This window comes from Enhydra lutris, unplaced genomic scaffold (assembly GCF_002288905.1).
Source record: "Enhydra lutris kenyoni isolate GAN:26980312 unplaced genomic scaffold, ASM228890v2 scaffoldscaffold9, whole genome shotgun sequence".
Lineage (NCBI taxonomy): Eukaryota > Metazoa > Chordata > Mammalia > Carnivora > Mustelidae > Enhydra > Enhydra lutris.
In genome coordinates this window covers 17,114,528-17,132,947 of record NW_019154093.1, presented here as the reverse complement: position 1 = coordinate 17,132,947, position 18,420 = coordinate 17,114,528, and the positions used below count along the sequence as shown (strand labels likewise).

The following is an 18,420-nucleotide window of genomic DNA, read 5'->3' as shown; positions in this document are numbered from 1 at the left end:
CCACTTTAGATTCTTGAGTTTGCCCCTTTGCCTATACCTTCTAATGGCTCACTCCTTCTCAAGGGTCAGGCCTTAATTATGAGTTTTTGGTTTTTGTCTCTAGGGAGCTGTGGGGAGAGAGCTTACAAGATTCATCACTGTACTTTTTTAAAAAGCACCTTGAATAGTACTTTACTTATAATAGTTACTTAATACATACTTTGTAACTTGAATGAGAATGGCCAACCAAAGAGGTTGTGCCAGTTTAATACTCCAAAGTTGTTTTTCCACATCTCCAGTATTGTGCATATAAAACTAGTAAAATTAGTATCAGTCTTACAAAAAGACACTGTTTTAATTTGCATTGTATTGTCATAATCCATATTGATCATTTTATTATTTATTGGCCATTTATATTTTCTTTGTATAAAGTCCATCATTTATCCATTTTAGGTCCTTTTCTAATTAATTTGTAAGAGCTCATTGTAAATTAGGAAATTGTTTTTTTTATCATATATATGTGGTAAGCGTTTCTTATAGTTTGTCTTAAATGTTTTTTGTTTTAACCATTTGTTTTGTGCAGAATATTCCAATTTAAATATAATTAGGTTTATTGGTGATTTTCTTTCTGCATGTTAATTATGTTTAGAAAAGCCTTCTTCAAGATTATAAAAAATCTATTCGCAGGGCACCTAGGTGGCTCAGTGGGTTAAGCCTCTGCCTTTAGTTCAGGTCATAATCTCAGGGTCCTGGGATCAAGCCCCACATTGGACTCTCTGCTCAGCAGGGAGCCTGCTCCCCACCCCCCCCCCACCTGCCTACTTGTGATCTCTCTCTCTCTCTCTCTCTCTCTCTCGGTCAAATAAATAGATTGGATGGTTTAATGAGTTTATGTGTATGTGTGTGTGTCTATAGGTATATGTATATATAAAGTGGTTAGTGTAGGTCCTGGCTATAGTAAACATACAAAAAGTTACAATTATTTTGTCTCTCTTTTTCTTTTTTTTTAAGAGATTTTATTTATTTATTTGACAGACAGAGATCACAAGCAGGCAGAGAGGCAAGCGGGGGCGGGGGGGGCGGCGTGGTGAAGCAGGCTCCCTGCCGAGCAGAGAGCCCGATGTGGGTCTTGATCCCAGGACCCTGAGATCATGACCTGAGCCAAAGGCAGAGGCCCAACCCACTGATCCACCCAGGCACCCCAATTTTGTCTCTAAATCCTTACAACTACTTTAATTTTAAGTGATACTGAGGCTCATTGTGGTTAAATAGCTCATCCTAAAAGACAGCAGAGTGGGATTTAAACTTATATCCTCATGACACCAGAGTCCACACTGTAAACCACTATAAATACATATGCCATTTTATATTATTAATGCAGGTTATATTTCTACTGATCTTAATAATTTATTGATAATTTATATTTTCCTATATTAGTAAAGGTAATTTGCTCAAATTAATGAGACAAATTGAACACAATGGTATAATTTTTTTTTAAGATTTTTATTTATTTGTCAGAGAGAGAGAGAGAGAGTGTGCGTGCTTACAAGCAGGGGAGCGGCAGGCAGAGGGAGAAGCAGACTCCCTGCTGTGCATTGAGCCCGATGAGGGACTTGATCCCAGGACACTGAGATATGATCCTAGCCAAAGGCTAAGCCACCCACCTGAGCACAGAAGCATCCCCACAATCGTATAATTTATAGGGAAATAGAAAATCGCAGTTTAAAAAGGGAGGCTCTTCTAAGTATATACCCAAGAGAAATGAAAAAATATGCTCACATAAAAACTTGTACACAAATGTTCATAGCAACATTATCTATGATAGCCAAAAGTGAAAACAGTCCAATGTCCATCAGCTCATGAATGGGTAAATACAATGTGACATATCTGTACAATGGGATATTATTCAACCATAAAGTACTGATAGGTACAACAAGGATGAACTTCGAAAATGTTATGCTGAGCGAAAGAAGCAAGATACAAGGCCACATACTGTGTGGTTTCATTTATGTAAAGTGTCCAGAATAGGCAAATCTGTAGAGACAGAAAGCAGATTAGTGGTTGCCAGAGGCTGGGTATGGGCAATGGAAGGTGACCACTAGTTGGTACAGGTTTTTTCAGGGGATTAATGAAAATGCTCTAGAATTAGATGGTTGTGGTGGTTGCAGACTTTGTGGTGAATATGCTAAAAACCACTGACTTGTATACTTTAAAGGGATGAATTTAATGGTATGTGAGTTATATTTCTGTTTTAAAAGAAGCACGGGAAACTTGGTGTTTGAACCTCAGCTTTGCTACTGGTTAGTTACATGACCTGGGCAAATAATGTTAATTTCTCAAGTTTTCTTATCTGTAAAGTGTGTTTAATAGTAGTACATTCCTGGGGTGCCTGAGTGGCTCAGTGGGTTAAGCCTCTGCCTTCGGCTAGGGTCGTGATCTCAGGGTCTTGGGATCGAGCCCTGCATCGGGCTCTCTGCTCGGCGGGGAGCCTGCTTCCCTCTCTCTCTGCCTGCCTCTCTGCTTACTTGTGATCTCTGTCTGTCAAATACATAAATAAAATCTAAAAAAAAAAAAAAAGAACTATAAAAAAAATAATAGTACATTCCTAATGGGCTGGATTGTAATAATCATACATAAAAGCTCTCACTATAGTGTCTTATAAAACAGGGCGCACTCAGTAATTGTTTGCTACTGTTATTAATAATTCCAGTTTTAGCATGGCCAAACATGGACTATTCTGATTACCCTTTATAAGAAGAACCTTGTGCAAAAATGTTCACTATTTGGTAAGGAGTTAGATTATAACTCTTACCTTGATTTTGATTTGTAAGTGGAAGAGGAATGAAATACTGATTTGAAGTGTTAACATTCAGGCTTTTTTACACAAGTGTCAATTTATAAATGCCAGTTTAAATGCCTTTATGTTTTTACTTTTAAATTTACACTTAGCTATGGGACACCTGGCTGGCTCAGTCAGTAGAACATGCAATTCTTGATCTCAGGGTTCTAAAAGCCCCACATCAGGCATAGAGTTTACTTTTTTTTTCCTTAAAGATTATTTACTTGACAGAGAGAGACACAACAAGAGAGGGAACACAAGCATGGGGAGTGGGAAAGGGAGAAGCAGGCTTCCCGCTGAGAAGGGAGCCCTGTACGGGGCTCGATCCCAGGACCCTGGGATCACGACCTGAGCGAAGGCAGATGCTTAACGACTGAGTCACCCAGGTGCCCCCTAGAGTTTACTTTAAAAAAATAAATAAATAAAATTTGCACTTAGCCTACTTAAGTGCTTCTTAATAATGAAGGTTAGTGATTTCTGCATTGAATAAGTTTTATGGTATGATCTAACTGAATTGTGAGAAAATAGAGTTAAAAGTATGATTGGGGCACTTTGTAATTCATTTTTAAACTCCACCGCCAATTTGGTTGGTTACTTCACTGCCAGTTTAAAATATGTTTTTAATTGATACAGATTCAGCGTTTGTTGGAAGCACAGTCTCTACAGCCCTGTTCCCCTAAGACAACCTCTGCTGAAGACACCGTGCAAGCTGCAAGACAGATGGAGCTGGTTTCCATGGAAGCACAGTCTTCCCCTGGCTTGCACATGAGAAAAAGTGTAAGCATTGCTGTGAGCACAGGTAATTTCCTTCTCTTTTAATTTGTAAGGAATTAAAAAAAATTCTTTTCATATCACTTTTAAATTTTTTGCTTTGAAATTGGTGCATGGTACAAACAGAACCAAAGCCAAGGTGAAGAGAGTATCACTTATTTAAGTCTTTGTGTAATTTTACTCTTTATGAAAGAACTGTATCAGAAAACAAATGGGAGACCACATGACATGATACTTTGTTTTTGCTTCTTTCCTAGACTGGACCCAGTTCTTTTTTTTTTTTTTTTTTAAGAGTTTATTTATTTGACAGACACAGTGAGAGAGGGAACACAAGCAGGGGGAGCGGAAGAGGGAGAAGCAGGTTCCTGCTGAGCAGGGAGCCCGACTCAGGGCTCAATCCCAAAACCCTGGTATCATGACCAGAGCCAGAGGCAGATGCTTAATGACTGAGCCACCCAGGTGTCCCTAGACACAGTTCTTAAAAGAATAGTCATCTGTGGTTTGAGGGATCAGGGAAGGTTTGTTTTATCTATGCAGTGGTATTGATTCTGGGCCTTGAAGGATGTGTAGGGTTTTAAGAGGTAGAATGGAGAGATGGCAGAACAAGATGGGTGGGAAAACAGTAGGGGCACAGGGAGAAAACACAGAGCTCTGAATTGTCTAGTAACAAAGGAGAGCCTTTATTACATCTTTCAAAAAGGAATGTCTGCTTTATTCGGTAAGCAACATTAAAGGCCTTTTAAAAATCAATTAATAATGTAATGGCCTATATTTGTTCACATGTTTGATCACCACCAGACCATGAGATCTTCAAGAACATCCCCAAGATCTAGCAAGACGCCTAGTACATAGGGTGATGGTGGTAAGAATGAAGAGAATGAGTTGTGTAGGGTGTTGATAAGATTTGGTTAACTAATTAGATGTGGCAGTTGGAATAGGTGGGATTCTGAAGTTACTTGTTTAGATCCTGGAACAGAAAAAAGGACATTAGTGAAAAAATCAGTGAAATCCAAATAAAGTCTGGAGATTTAGTTAATTGTAATGCACAAATATTAGTTTCTTGATTTTGAAAAATGTGCCATGGTCATGTAAGATATTAATGTCAGGTGAAACTGGTGAGGAGTATATAGGAACTCTTTCTTATCTTCTCTATAAATCTAGAATTATTCTAACATTAAAAGTTTATTAAAAATGAAAATAAAAGTTATCCAGGATTTTCAGCTTAGAGGACCTAGGGAAGGCAAGTTAGAGAAGAAGCAAAAGAGAGAGGATGAGTTTAGTCTAAATATCTATTGCATTTGAGCTGCTTTGGGAAATGAAGATGGTGAAACCCAAACATTTGAGGAGTGGAGAAGGGATGATGACCCAAGACTTGTAGAAGTAACAGATGAAGATTTGAACCTAGAGAATAAATATTTGAGAGGGAGAAAAGGAAGGAAGGCAGATTTCTATATTCTATCTCTGAACCCATTTGTTAACTGCCCATGTAGAGGGGAGCAAGGAAGGAGAGAAGGAAGAACCCCTTGTACATTTATAAGTCAGATATCACTGAGTATTAGTCAAGATTCTTTGGCTGCAAGTAATGTAAACCACTTTGAAATAATTTAAGTAAGGAAGGGGAATTTACTGGAAGGATATGAAGTTGTTTCATGAGAACCAAGGCCAAGAGTGGGGCTGACTTCAGGAAAAAACTAGAACTAGAGACTAGAATACCATTAGGGCTATCCAACTATATGGCTGTTTTACTCAGTTTTTCTACTCAGTTTTTGTAGCTCACCCAAAGCTCCAAAGTGTAAGTGTCACACAGTTTTAGCCATGTAAACAAACCAAGTTACTCTCCTTCCGTCTTGTTTCAAATTGCAGAGAACCTGAAGGGTCTAGTTTGGATTAGGGTTTAATCCCTGGTTCAATGGTGAGGGGGTTGAGAAGCATATAAAGGGACATATCTGCTGGAGTCTCACCTTTGTTAATTGCAGGGGTGACAGTCTCCAGGGGAAGTTTGTGTATGTTGTAGAGGGGTGGCGGACAAGGAGCTGTGGGTATTATGAGCTAACCAAACATACATACCAAACATACCAAAAAAGTGCAGTTTCCTCCTATAAACTGTGCTTTTATTATATTACAGTTGCTTCTCATCTGTATCTGTTCCTAGACTACAAGCTTTTAGGATGTTGAACATTGCATTATTCCACGATTGTATGTCATTAGCTAATATGATGCCTTAATCATAATGTGTGCTGAATAAAAGATAATTGAATGAAGTCATTTACATGTTTAAGCTGATATTCTGAAATTATTTTGAAACCTCATAGATTCATATTCAGTTATTCAACTTGGATGACCTGGGGTAGTTATTACTTATATGCACAAAAAAGCATTATTAATAACTGTGAGAACTAAATGGCTTTTAAAACATGTTTATTCTACAATGTTACTTAATTTCCTGAAGGTATGTATTGGTAAATATTCCAGAAGAGTAGCAGCACTTACGTAACTTTGTCATAATTGTCCTTTCTTTTTCTTTTTTTTTTTTTTTTAAGATTTTTAAAATTTATTTGAAAGAGAGAGAGAGCACATGTGCATGTGAGCTTTGGGGGTGCGGTGGAGGGAGAGGGAGAGAGAGTCTCAAGCAGGCTTCTCACTGAGTACTGTGCCGGTCATGGGGCTCCATCTCATGACCTGAGCCAAAACCAAGAGTTGGATGCTTAACCGACTGTGCCAACCAGAGCACCCAACATTTGATTTTTAAATAATTGCTGATATTACATATGTCTGATATGTCCCTGAATATTCTCATAAATATTGTATTTAAAGATAGAAATCAGAGAGCCTAGGGACTCATTATATTATATGTTTTCCCTTGTTTTTCAGAAGAGCAATTTTCTGTACACACATAAACCTAAATCATATTCAGAACCTTTATATGTGAAACACATCATTTGAGAGCCACACCTCTTGAAGAGACAGAGCCCAGAATGTCCCCTGTTCCATTTGTCCCAAGTTGTTTTTTGTTTTTTGTTGTTTATTCTTTTTTTAAGTAGGCTCTGCACCCAGTGTAGAGCATGATATCCTTGAACTCCTGACCCTGATATCATCATCTGAGCTGAAACCAAGAGTCAGACAGTTAGCCAGCTGAGCCACTGAGGCTCCACCTTGTACACCAGTCCTCTGGCTTTTCACCTTACCTCTTTATGGCATTTCTGAGAAGAGATAATCTGCAAACATTTCTAGGTAATTGTGTTAAAACAATATAGTTAGTCTTACTTAGAGGTTTGTCAGAGGATTATTTTTATAGTAGGATATTTGTTTCAGTATGTGCTTAATCATTTAACTTCCAGGTGCCAGCTTGTTTTGGAATGCAGCAGGCAATGATCAAGAGCCCGAATCTCAGCTGAGGCAAGATGATACCAAGATTTCCAATGAGGACATGAATTTTTCTGTTGATATTAATAATGAAGTTACAAGTCCGCCAGGTAGCGCGTCTTCATTGAAAGCAGTTGATATTCCCAGCTTTGAAGAAAGCAACATTGCTGTGGAAGAATTTAATCAACCACTTTCTGTATCCAAGTAAGGTGTCTTTGATTCAGCATTCATCCTCCTTTTTTTCTTTTTAAGTTCTAATATTCTTTTGGTGTTTTAACTCAGAAACTGTTTGTTTTGTAAATGGTATTTTCAGTAGTGTCTTTCCTGATACAGTTTTTACGTAACTGACAATTGTGGTACTCCTAGAACTGTTCCCAGATGTCAGTCATTGGTTTGTTACAGTCTAGCTGAATCAGAACATCTGAAGAAAATTTCGGACATACATATGCTTAGACCTCACTGTAGAGATTCTGAAACTAGGCCCTAGATGGAGATGGGGCCCTGAATTTTGTAAATTTTTAAAGATTCTCCAAATTGCAATTATACATTTATAAGAATTTATTTCTGAGATTTATTTCAAAGTAACCCGGTGAGAAAAAAAAATAGCTGGTGGGAGATGAAATGACTAGGGGTGTAATTGGAGTAAGACTGATTATAAGTAGGTAATTTTTTGGGCGCCTGGGTTGCTCAGTGGGTTAAAGCCTCTGCCTTTAGCTCAGGTCATGATCCCAGGGTCCTGGGATCGAGCCCCGCATTGGGCTCTCTGCTCAGCAGGGAGCCTGCTTCCTCCTCTCTCTGCCTGCCTCTCTGCCTACTTGTGATCTCTGTCAAATAAATAAATAAAAATCTTAAAAAAAAAAAATAGGTAATTTTTTTTTTTAATTTACTCATTTATTTTAGAGCAAGAATGCGTGTGAGGAGGGTGGGGTTGGGGGAGGCTTGGGGCAGAGAGAGAGGGAGACAGAGAACCCCAAGTTGATTCCATGCTGAGTGCAGAGTCCTAGATGGGGCTCCATTCCAGGACGCTGAGATCATGACCTGAGCCAAAGTCAAGAGTCAGCTGCTCAACTAACTGAGCTACCCAGTTTAAGATTGAGTAGTAGGTTAGGAAAAGCTGCTAACTTCATGGAATTTCCATGACTTGTTCCCATGACAAATAATAACTATATAAATAACAAATAATTTAATTTCATGTAATGACAGCTGCTCTGAAGAAAATAAACCAGGGTGATCAAGTGGAGTCTAACCAGTTGGTGGCATGGGAGTGAAGATATATTAAGTAGGGGATGGTAAAGGAAGCCTTCCCTGAGCTGGTAACATTGGAGCAGTGACTAGAATGATGAGAAGGAGCCAGTTCTGAGAAAATCTGCAGAATGTTCCTGGTAGAAGAAATGGCATGTATAGACCCTAAGTTGTGCAGGAGCGTGACAGTTCAGGAAACAATTAGGAAAGCCATTATGGCTAGAAACAGTGACAGAGATGGAGGCGGGGATTGGGGGGGAGTGCGAGTTGGAGAGAGAGAAAGTGCTCAAGAGAGCATGCTTATAGGAAATGGGGTCAGGGATATAGGCAGAAGCCAAATTATGCCGGAGCTTTGTAGGATGTAGAAAGGAGCTTTGAATTTATTCTATGCTCATTAAATCCAGGGAGGATTTTAGACAAAAGAGTGGTGTGATTTGATTTTTCATTTTTTAAATAGCTGTTCTGTGGCAAATGAACGGAAGGAGTTTAGAGTGGAAGTAGGGAAACTGGTTAGTATAGTAAAAGCCAACCCGAGTGAGATGAAGGAGCTTGGACTTGTAGAAGTGCTAAAAGGAATCAGGTGCAGAATAAATAGAATAAATTTGAAGGCAGAGGAATGATGTAGTGTAAAACACCATAGGTAACCGTTAAAAGAGGTGAATTTGGTGGTGGGGTGGCATGGGGCAGACAACTGATTTTTTTTTTTAATTATAAAACTTGTGATAATATTTGACTTTTTTTTTTGCCTGATACTTTATAGGTGCATTTTATTTTATTTTTTTAAAGATTTTATTCATTCATTTGACAGATAGAGATCACAAGTAGGCAGAGAGGCAGGCAGAGAGAGAGAGAGAGAGGAGGAAGCAGGCTCCCCGCTGAGCAGAGATCCTGATGCGGGGCTCGATCCCAGGACCCTGGGACCATGACCGGAGCCGAAGGCAGAGGCTTTAACCCACTGAGCCACCCAGGCACCCCGGTGCATTTTATTTTTATGTATTTTTTTAATTTAAAGTTTAGGTAGTTAACATTCAATGCAATATTGATTTCTGGAGAAGATTCAGTGATTCATCGCTTATATACAACACCCAGTGCTCATCACAGCAAGTGTCCTCCTTAATACGCATCACCCATCTAGCCCATCCCCCACCTACACACCTCCATCAACCCTCACTTTGTTCTCTGTTGTTAAGAGTCTCTTAGGGCTCGTTTCCCTCTCTCCTTTTTTCTTTTCATCCTTCCCATATATTCATCTGCTTTCTTTCTTTCTTTCTTTCTTTTTAAGATTTTATTTATTTGACAGAGAGAGACACAGCGAGAGAGGGAACACAAGCAAGGGGAAGTGGGAGAGGGAGAAGCAGGCTTCCTGCTGAGCAGGGAGCCCATTGCGGGGCTCGATCCTAGGACCCTGGGATCATGACCCAAGCTGAAGGCAGCCTCTTAAAGACTGAGCCACCCAGGTGCCCCTCATCTGTTTTCTTTCTTAAATCCCACATATGAGTAAGATCATATAGTATTTGTCTTTCTCTGGCTGAATTATTTCACTTACCATAATACACTGTAGATCCATCTATGTCACTGCAAATGGCAAGATTTCATTCTTTTTGATGGCTGAATAATGTGTGTGTGTGTGTGTGCGCGCGTGCGTGCGTGTGTGTGTGTGTACCACATTTTTATCCATTCATCAGTCAATCTCTATAGTTTGACTGTTGTTGATAATGCTGCCGTAAACATTGGGGTGCATATACCCCTTCAAATCTGTATTTTTTAATCCTTTGGGTGAATACCTGGTAATGTCATTTCTTGATCATAGGGTAGTTCTATTTTTTTTTTTTTTTAAGATTTTATTTGTTTATTTGACAGACAGAGATCACAGGTAGGCAGAGGGTCAGGCAGAGTGAGAGGGGGAAGCAGGTTCCCTGCCGAGCAGAGAGTCCAATGTGGGGCTCCATCACAGGACTCTGAGATCATGACCTGAGCCGAAGGCAGAGGCTTAACCCACTGAGCCACCCAGGCGCCCCAGGGTAGTTCTATTTTTAACATTTTGAAGAACCTTCATACTGTCCTCCAGAGGGGTGGCACCAGTTTGCATTCCCACCCAACAGTGCAAGAGGGTTCCCCTTTCTCCACATCTTTGCCAACACCTATTGTTGAAGAGACTGTCTTTTCCATCTATGGATAGTCTTTCCTGCTTTCTCAAAGATTAGTTGACTATATAGTTGTGGGTCCATTTCTCGGCTCTCTATTCTGTTCCATTGATATATGTGTCTGTTTTTGTGTCAGTACTATGCTGTCTTGATGACTGCTGCTAGCTTGAAATCCAAAATCATGATGCCTCCAGTTTTGTTTTTCTTTTTCAGAATTTCTTTGGCTATTCAGAATCTGTTGTGGTTCCATACAGATTTTAGGATTATTTGGTCTAGCTCTGTGAGAATTACTGGTGATATTTTGACAGGGATCGCATTAAATGTGTAGATTGCTCTGAGTAGTATGGACATTTTAACAATGTTTGTTCTCCCAATCCATGAGCATGAAATGCTTTTCTATTTCTTTGTGCCTCTAATATTTGTCATTTTAAATTATTCTGATTACCATAGTGATTAAAACAATAAACATGTTCCTCCAGAAAACTAGAAACATTTATCCCCTTTGCTCAGTATAGTATATGTTTTAATCATATAATTCTCATAGTATGTACCACAATGTATTAAAAAAGGTATGTAAATATGTCTCCCCCATTAAATTGGATTCCTATAGGACAGGGATCATATTCGTTTCTGTATCTTTAGAACTCGACCCAGTGTATAGGGTATAGGGTATAGATGAAAATACTCTAAAATGTTAATAGTGGTTTTCTCTAGGTATTAAACTATGTACGAGGGGTTCCTGGGTGGCTCAGTCAGGTAAGTGTCTGCTTTCAGCTCAGGTCATGATCTCAAGGTCCTGGGATCAAGCCCCATATTGGGCTCCCTGCTCAGTGGGAGGTCTGCTTCTTTCTCTCGCTCTCTCCTAACCCTGTTCTTGCTATCTCTTTCTTTCTCAAATAAATAAATAAAATCTTTTAAAAAACAAACTGTATTTTTTTTCATATTTAGTATAACTTTGAGCAGTTAGCTAACCTCTCTGTGCCTCATGACCTCATCTGTCAAATAGGCACAATATGTAGTATCTCACAGGTCTTTTTGGTAAGGATTTTGTAAGAGGATGCACTTAAAACAATGCCTAGCCTGTAATAAGCTTTCTGCTAGCTAATATTTATTATTATCTTTCTCTACAATAGCCACATTATTGTTCTTGTAAGAAATGTCTTTTAATATTGCTTTCCATAGTAAATTTAGAAATATATGTATTTATATGCTAAGTTTAAAAGTAATAAATGCTCATTGTATTAAATTTGAAAAATAAGTAAAAGCATAAAGAAGGAAAGAAATACTACCAAATATATAATGTGATTATAAATGGCAGCTTATGAACTCTTCTTTGCCAGGAATCTTTTTTTTTTTTTTTTAAGATTTTATTTATACATTTGACACAGAGCAAGCACGAGAATACAAGCAAGGGGAGCAACAGGCAGAAGGGAAAGGCAGGGAGCCTGATGCAGGGCTTGATCCCAGGATGCTGGAATCATGACCTGAGCTAAAGGCAGAAGCTTAACCAACTGAGCCAATCCAGCACCCCTTGCAGGGATCTTAACTATATTCTAAAACTTAAACAAATAATATATTTAAAAATTTTGATACTTGCATCAAGTTCAGGAGAAATCAACAGGTTGTTTGCCAGCTTTCAAAAAAAAGTTGTCTGACTATAAATAACATGACGAAAAGGTGTTATGATCTGGTTTATGTGCAGCCTATCAAGATGAGAGCTGAAAATACAAACCAGAATGCTGTTGAATCTTATCCCTTTATTTCAAAGTTACTGCACTTCAAATAAATGTATCTTGAAAGTATCTTGATAACTAACACATTATTTATATCCTTCCAAGCAGCTCTTCTCCAGGTGTGAGAAAAGAACCTGATGTGCCTGTGTTCTTTCCGAATTCCATGCTGGCAGAAAATGTAAGCATGTGCTTACAGAGTGGACCAACAGAGGGTGCCAGTAACCACTCTGTAACATCAGGGGAACCCAAAATTGAGCAAGTAATGCAACCCTTGCCTCATCAACCTACAGATAATCAGAAAATATACCAGGATTTATTGGTAAGAAACAGTAATACATTTCATCTTTTCTGAGATGATTACTTTTGGGTAGACTAGTTAAGCCTCTCCTTTCTTTAAACTGATTGGGACCTTGATATAAAAAGATTTTCCCTAAATTAATGACACATCATTTATTTCTTTTAGCTCTTCGTGATTATGATAACCTAAATTCAGTAATTTTGTATAAGCATCCCAGTCATCGGATACTTAGATAGCCAGGGGAAATCATAAAACAAAACAACAGCAACAAAAGCAGAGTAAAGTTAGTACCAGAAAAAATAAAGAACAATTTGCAGGAAGTTTGAAAGTTGCAAAGTAGGAGAATATCTATGGTAATATTGCATTCAGGTAAAGAGATTTTTATTGAATACTTAGTCTAAGAAAGTGAACTAAGTAAAAAGTAAATTAAGTAAGTGAACTAAGTAAAAAGGAGTGCCTGGGGGGCTCAGTCCGTTAAGTCCAACTCGGTTTCAGCTCCAATCATGATCTCATGGGTCATGAGATTGAGCCCTGCAGTGGGCTCTGCACTCAGTTAGGTGTCTGCTTGAGGATTCTCTCTCCCTCTGCCTCCCTCCCAACACCCCCCTTTTCTTTCTCTTTCTCAAGTAAATAAATCTTATTTTTAAAAAAAGTGAATAATATAAAGATAAGTATGATAGTCTCTGCTCTTGAGAAGCCAGGGGAAATAACACATGGATACCAGTAGCAAACGATTATAGGACAGGCTGAGAAGTGCTGTAAACAAGGCAACATGGAATAAAAAGGGTAATTCTGGTTGGAGGAAATGGTCATCTAGTCATCTTGGAAAAATTAGAATGTAAACTAAGACTCGAAGCTTAAATGACCCTGGCTGTCACTTCCATCCGAAATGTAGACTAAGGAACATTTGATTTCTCCATACTTCATAGGGCCGTAAGTATTCATCAGTGAACACATACTTGCTGTTTGCCTGCTGGGTCTTTTACTGGCACTAGCAGCTGTGTGCTCGGGGAATGAAATGCGCTCTAATGTCAGGAAGGCAGAGGTAGTGTCATAGGTCATTCTCATTCTGAGGGAGAAAAGAGAGAAACCAAATTCTGAAAGGAACCTAAAGATCTAATATATAACTCTGAAACATTACCATTTTTCAAATGAAAGCGTGATTTAAAACTTTTGTTTATAGTTCCTAAAAACCCTTGAAAACACTTAAAATATTATTCAAATGCCTCTAAAGCTGTTAACTTTAAAATGAACAAGTTCTGAGCATTCTAAACTTCCTCTAGGGTCTGATAAAATCATTCATTGAGATGGGCTTCCTTTATAAAAACCCCAAAATATAAAAAATTTCCAAATGTACTTGATTCTTTGTAGAATTTGTCTGGTCATTATTTTGCTTTTCCCTGGCCTTATTTATGCTGCTACTTACAGTTTTGTTTCCTAAGATTGTTAATAGTGGTTTTTCAAATACATCTTTTTTCTTTTCATCAGAGTCAAGTGAACCACCTACTGAATAACTCCTCCAAAGAGACTGAGCAGCCATCGACCAAAGCAGTAATTATAAGCCATGAATGCACCAGAACACAAAATGTTTACCATACAAAGAAAAAAAAATGTGATTCAGGTCTGGTAGACAAAGATTGTGTTCTTAATGCAACCCTTAAACAACTAAGAAGCCTTGGAGTAAAAATTGATTCTCCCACTAAAGTGAATAAAAATGCACATAAAGTGGATCACGCCAGGTAACTTTCAAATTTGTTTTACTTCTTTATTTATTTTAAAAATTTTATTTAAATTGTAGTTAGTAAGCATACAATGCTGCAATATTGGTTTCTAGAGTAGAATTCAGTGATTATCACTTATAAATGATACTTAGTGCTTGTCATAACAAATGTGCTCCTGAATATCCTCACCCACCTCCCTCCATCAACCCTGTTTCCTATCTATCTTTAAGAATCTCTTATGGTTTATTTTCCTCTTTTTTTCTTTTTTCTCCTATGTTCGTTTATTTATTTCTTAAATTCCACCTATGAGTGAAATCGTATGGTATTTGTCTTTCTCTCACTTATTTCACTTAGCATACATTTTAGCTCCATCCACATCATTGCAAATGGCAAGATTTCATCCTTTTTGATGGCCGAGTAATGTTCCATTTTATATATATATCACATCATCTTTATGCATTTATCGGTCAGTGGACCTTTTGGTTCTCTCCATAGTTTGGCTATTGCTGATAATGCTGCTATAGGCATCAGGATGCACGTACCCCTTCGAATCTGTATTTTTGTATCTGTTAGGTAAATACCTTGTAATGCAATTACTGGATCATAGAGTAGTTTTATTTTATTTATTCATTTATTTATTTATTTTAAGATTTTATTTATCCATTTGACAGAGATCACAAATAGGCAGAGAGAGAGGAGGAAGCAGGCTCCCTGCTGAGCAGAGAGCCCGATGTGGGACTTGATTCCAGGGCCCTGAGATCGTGACTTGAGCTGAAGGCAGAGGCTTTAACCTACTGAGCCACCCAGGTGCCCCAAATAGTTTTATTTTTAACATTTGGAAGAACCTCCATACTGTTCTCCAGAGGGGTGGCACCAGTGGCTACACCATTTTGCTTTCCCACCAACAGTATATCTTTTGTTTCTTGTGTTGTTAATTTTAGACTTTCTGACAGGTGTGAGGTAGTATCTCATCCTGGTTTTGATTTGTATTTCCCCAATGATGGGTATTATTATTGAGCATCCTTTCATGTGTCTTTAGCCATCTGGATGTCTTTTTTGGGAAAGTGTCTATTATGTCTTCTGCCCATTTCTTAACTTGGTTATTTTGTTTTTTGGATGTTGAGTTTGATAAATTCTTTGTAGATTTTGGTAGCTAACCTTTATCAGATATATCATCTGCAAATATCTTCTCCCATTCCATAGGCTGCCTTTTAGTTTCGTTGATTGTTTCCTTCGCTGTGCAGAAGCTTTTATCTTGATGAAGTCCCAATAGTTCATTTTTGCTTTTGTTTCCTTGCCTGTGGTGATGTGTCTAGGAAGAAGTTGCTATGGCCGAGGTTAAAGAGGTTTCTGCCTGTGTTGTCCTCTAGGATTTTGATAGCTTTCTGTCTCACATTTAGGTCTTTCGTCCATCTTGAATTTCTTTTTGTGTCTGGTGTAAGAAAGTGGTCCGATTTCATTCTTCTGCATGTTGCCATCCAGTTTTCCCAATACCATTTGTTGAAGAGACTGTCTTTTCCATCTATGGATGGTCTTTCCTGCTTTATAGAGGATTAGTTGCATCATATAGTTGTGTAAAACTCATTTTAAAAGATGAAAAAATTGGGGCACCTGGGTGGCTCAGTTGGTTAAGCGACTGCCTTCAGCTCAGGTCATGATCCTGGAGTCCCAGGATTGAGTCCCGCATCAGGCTCCCTGCTCTGCGGGAAGTCTGCTTCTCCCTCTGACCCTCCCCCCTCCTCATGCTCTGTCTCTCTCATTCTCTCTCTCAAATGATAAATAAATAAAATCTTAAAAAAAAAAAAAGATGAAAAAATTGTAGGGGGCACCTGGGTAGCTCAATCTGTTCAGCGTCTGTCTTCAGCTCATGTCATGATCTCAGGGTCCTGGGATTGAGCCCTGCATTGGGCTTCTTGCTCAGGGAGCCCTCTTCTCCCTCTGCCTGTTGCTCCCCATGCTTGTGCATGCCCTCTCTTTCACTCCGACAAATAAATACATTTTTTAAAAAACATGAAAAATATTTAGATGTTTTATAGCAATATCATGAGAAAAGGTATAAGCTTGCCACTCGATTCAGTTGCTTCATAATTTATTCAGGGCCTAGTAGGTGTGTGATAACAAAGAGACCATCTCTACCCTATAGTAGGAGAGTGGGTTTTACATACGTAAGAGATACTGTCCGATGTCTCCTAGGTAAAGATGTCAATAAAATGCTCTGGGACTCTTGAAAAAAGAAATGAATCTTACTCATTTCTCGTGTCTGGAAGGTCTTCCTGGAGGTGATAGGGTCTGTCAGCTATTGGATATTCAGTTACGCAGTTGTGTCATCTAAAAGGCAAAAACACTCCTTTCCTTAGGAATGTGTTTTGAACAGTAGAGTCATACAAAGCTTACTCATTGCTTACCACTTACAGTTGACCATGTTCTTCTGTTCAGATTCCTCTTTATCAAAGATGACTTAGCACATATTTGTTTTTAAAATCTGAAAGTTATATTACTAAGATTAGCATGTTTTCTGTTAATTACTTTTATTGTTTTCTATTGCAAAAGTAATATGGTTTCATGATTTAAGAAAGTATTAAATAGCACGCAAGAATATCAGGTAAAATGTAAAAGCTCCCACTGCCCGAATTCCTCAATCTGAACCCCCTGCCAAGGTTACTTCTCTTAACTGCTTTTTTTTTTTGTATTCTTTAGAAATGTTCCATGCATGTTCAAGTGTATATGGTTGTGAAGAATATTGCAATTTTGTTTTGTTTTGTTTACTTAACATTATGTCTTAGATACTTTTCTTTATAGGTCTATGCAGTTCTTTCGCATGCATTTAAACAGCTGCATGATATTCTCTTGTATCCATGTACGATAAATAATGAACCTGTCCTCTGTTAATAGACTTTTAGGCTGCATCTCTTATTTCTTATCTCAAACAATGCTAAGTAAGCATCATTCTATAGGAACTTGTACAAGTATATTTGTTGGATAAACTCTTAGAAGTAGGCAGGATCAAAGGATATGTGCATTTAAAGTTTTAGTAGTTGCTGCCATTGCTCACCAAAATAGTCATACCAATTTACATTCCTACCAACAGTGTAAGAGAGTAAGGCTAGCATTTTTAAAGGTTTTAGCTCAATACTGTGAGATAGAGGCCACATAATGTATGTTAGAATATACAAGTCACCCTGCTATCTGCGTGGAACATTGTATTTTGATGTGGTGCTGGGGGTTGGAGGGGTTAAGTAATTATTTCTTCAGACTGGTTACCTAGTTTTAATGTCTTTATAGTGACACATTAGAAATCATAAATTTCCAGCATATAATGAACCTGATTGGTATTTTAGATGCTTTAGAATGAAATGGGAAGTAAAGTCTTTTTGATTTATCAATGGGGGTAGTCATTGTTTTAATCAAGTTTATTCTGTTCTCCATTTAAATAATAATCTACATTATAAATTTATACTATGAAAAGTATACATGCTCAGAGTTGCTGTTTTAGAAAATGAAGAAAATGTCATCTGAACTTATAATAACATCTGAAAAATATTAACTTTTTAAGAAACAGTTGCAGTTTACTATATATACATAAAAATTTTTAAGTATTTTAATATTGTGGCCTATACCCATTTTAAAAATTTGATTATGTGAGTTGAAAAACCCATGGATATATTTTCATAGATGGAATTTTAACTTCATGTAAGATAATTTTATCAAGGAGGTGAAAGCCAATATGAAGAAAATTGTTTTCAGTTCAAAGCAATATGTTAAATTAAGTATTTCCATAGAGGAGTAGGCTGGCAAAAACCTAACAGTAACATAGCTATATTTCATATGAAAAAAAATTTTTAAGTTTTATTATATGGTATAAGTTGTATAAAATATTGTAGAACTTTGGAAATAGAGTTTGCTATTTGTTTTGTTTTCATTGCCAAGGTAATATAAACTTACTTTGTGAAATGTAGGAAAAAAACCATATTCATTTCAAACTCATTTATTATTAAAGCTTTACTTTTTCTTTTTATTCCTTTTCTAAAACAATTTTATTTTGTTTTTATTTACTAGAGAGAGAGAGAGAGAGAGCGAGTGAGCATGAGTGAGGGGAGGGGCAGGGGCAGAGAGAGAAGTAGACTTCCCCACTGAGCAGGGAGCCCGATGCGAGGCTTGATCCTAGGACTGTAGGATCATTACCTGAGCCAAAGTCAGACCTTAACTGTTTCTTTTGCTGTACGAAAGCTTTTTATCTTGATGAGGTTCCAATAATTTGTTTTTGCCTTTGCTTCCCCTTGCCTGTGGTAACATGTGTTGTAAGGAGCTGCTTCGGCCAAGGTCGAAAAAG

The 18,420-nt window shown here is 37.9% G+C and overlaps 1 protein-coding gene across 5 annotated transcripts in view; it reads left to right on the top strand.

Annotated features, from left to right (window-relative positions):
* LOC111143107 (STIL, centriolar assembly protein) overlaps positions 1 to 18,420 on the top strand; it is a 63,065-nt gene that overhangs the window by 32,320 nt on the left and 12,325 nt on the right. For 2 of the 5 annotated variants that reach the window (XM_022496590.1, XM_022496588.1), the window contains 4 exons: positions 3,452 to 3,617; positions 6,928 to 7,152; positions 12,227 to 12,390; positions 13,858 to 14,108. In XM_022496590.1, coding sequence (XP_022352298.1) covers positions 3,452 to 3,617; positions 6,928 to 7,152; positions 12,227 to 12,390; positions 13,858 to 14,108 — 806 coding nt within the window. Of the gene's footprint in view, positions 1 to 3,451; positions 3,618 to 6,927; positions 7,157 to 12,176; positions 12,391 to 13,857; positions 14,109 to 18,420 lie in introns of all 5 variants that reach the window. The other 3 variants (XM_022496589.1, XM_022496587.1, XM_022496586.1) reach the window with 2 other exon arrangements.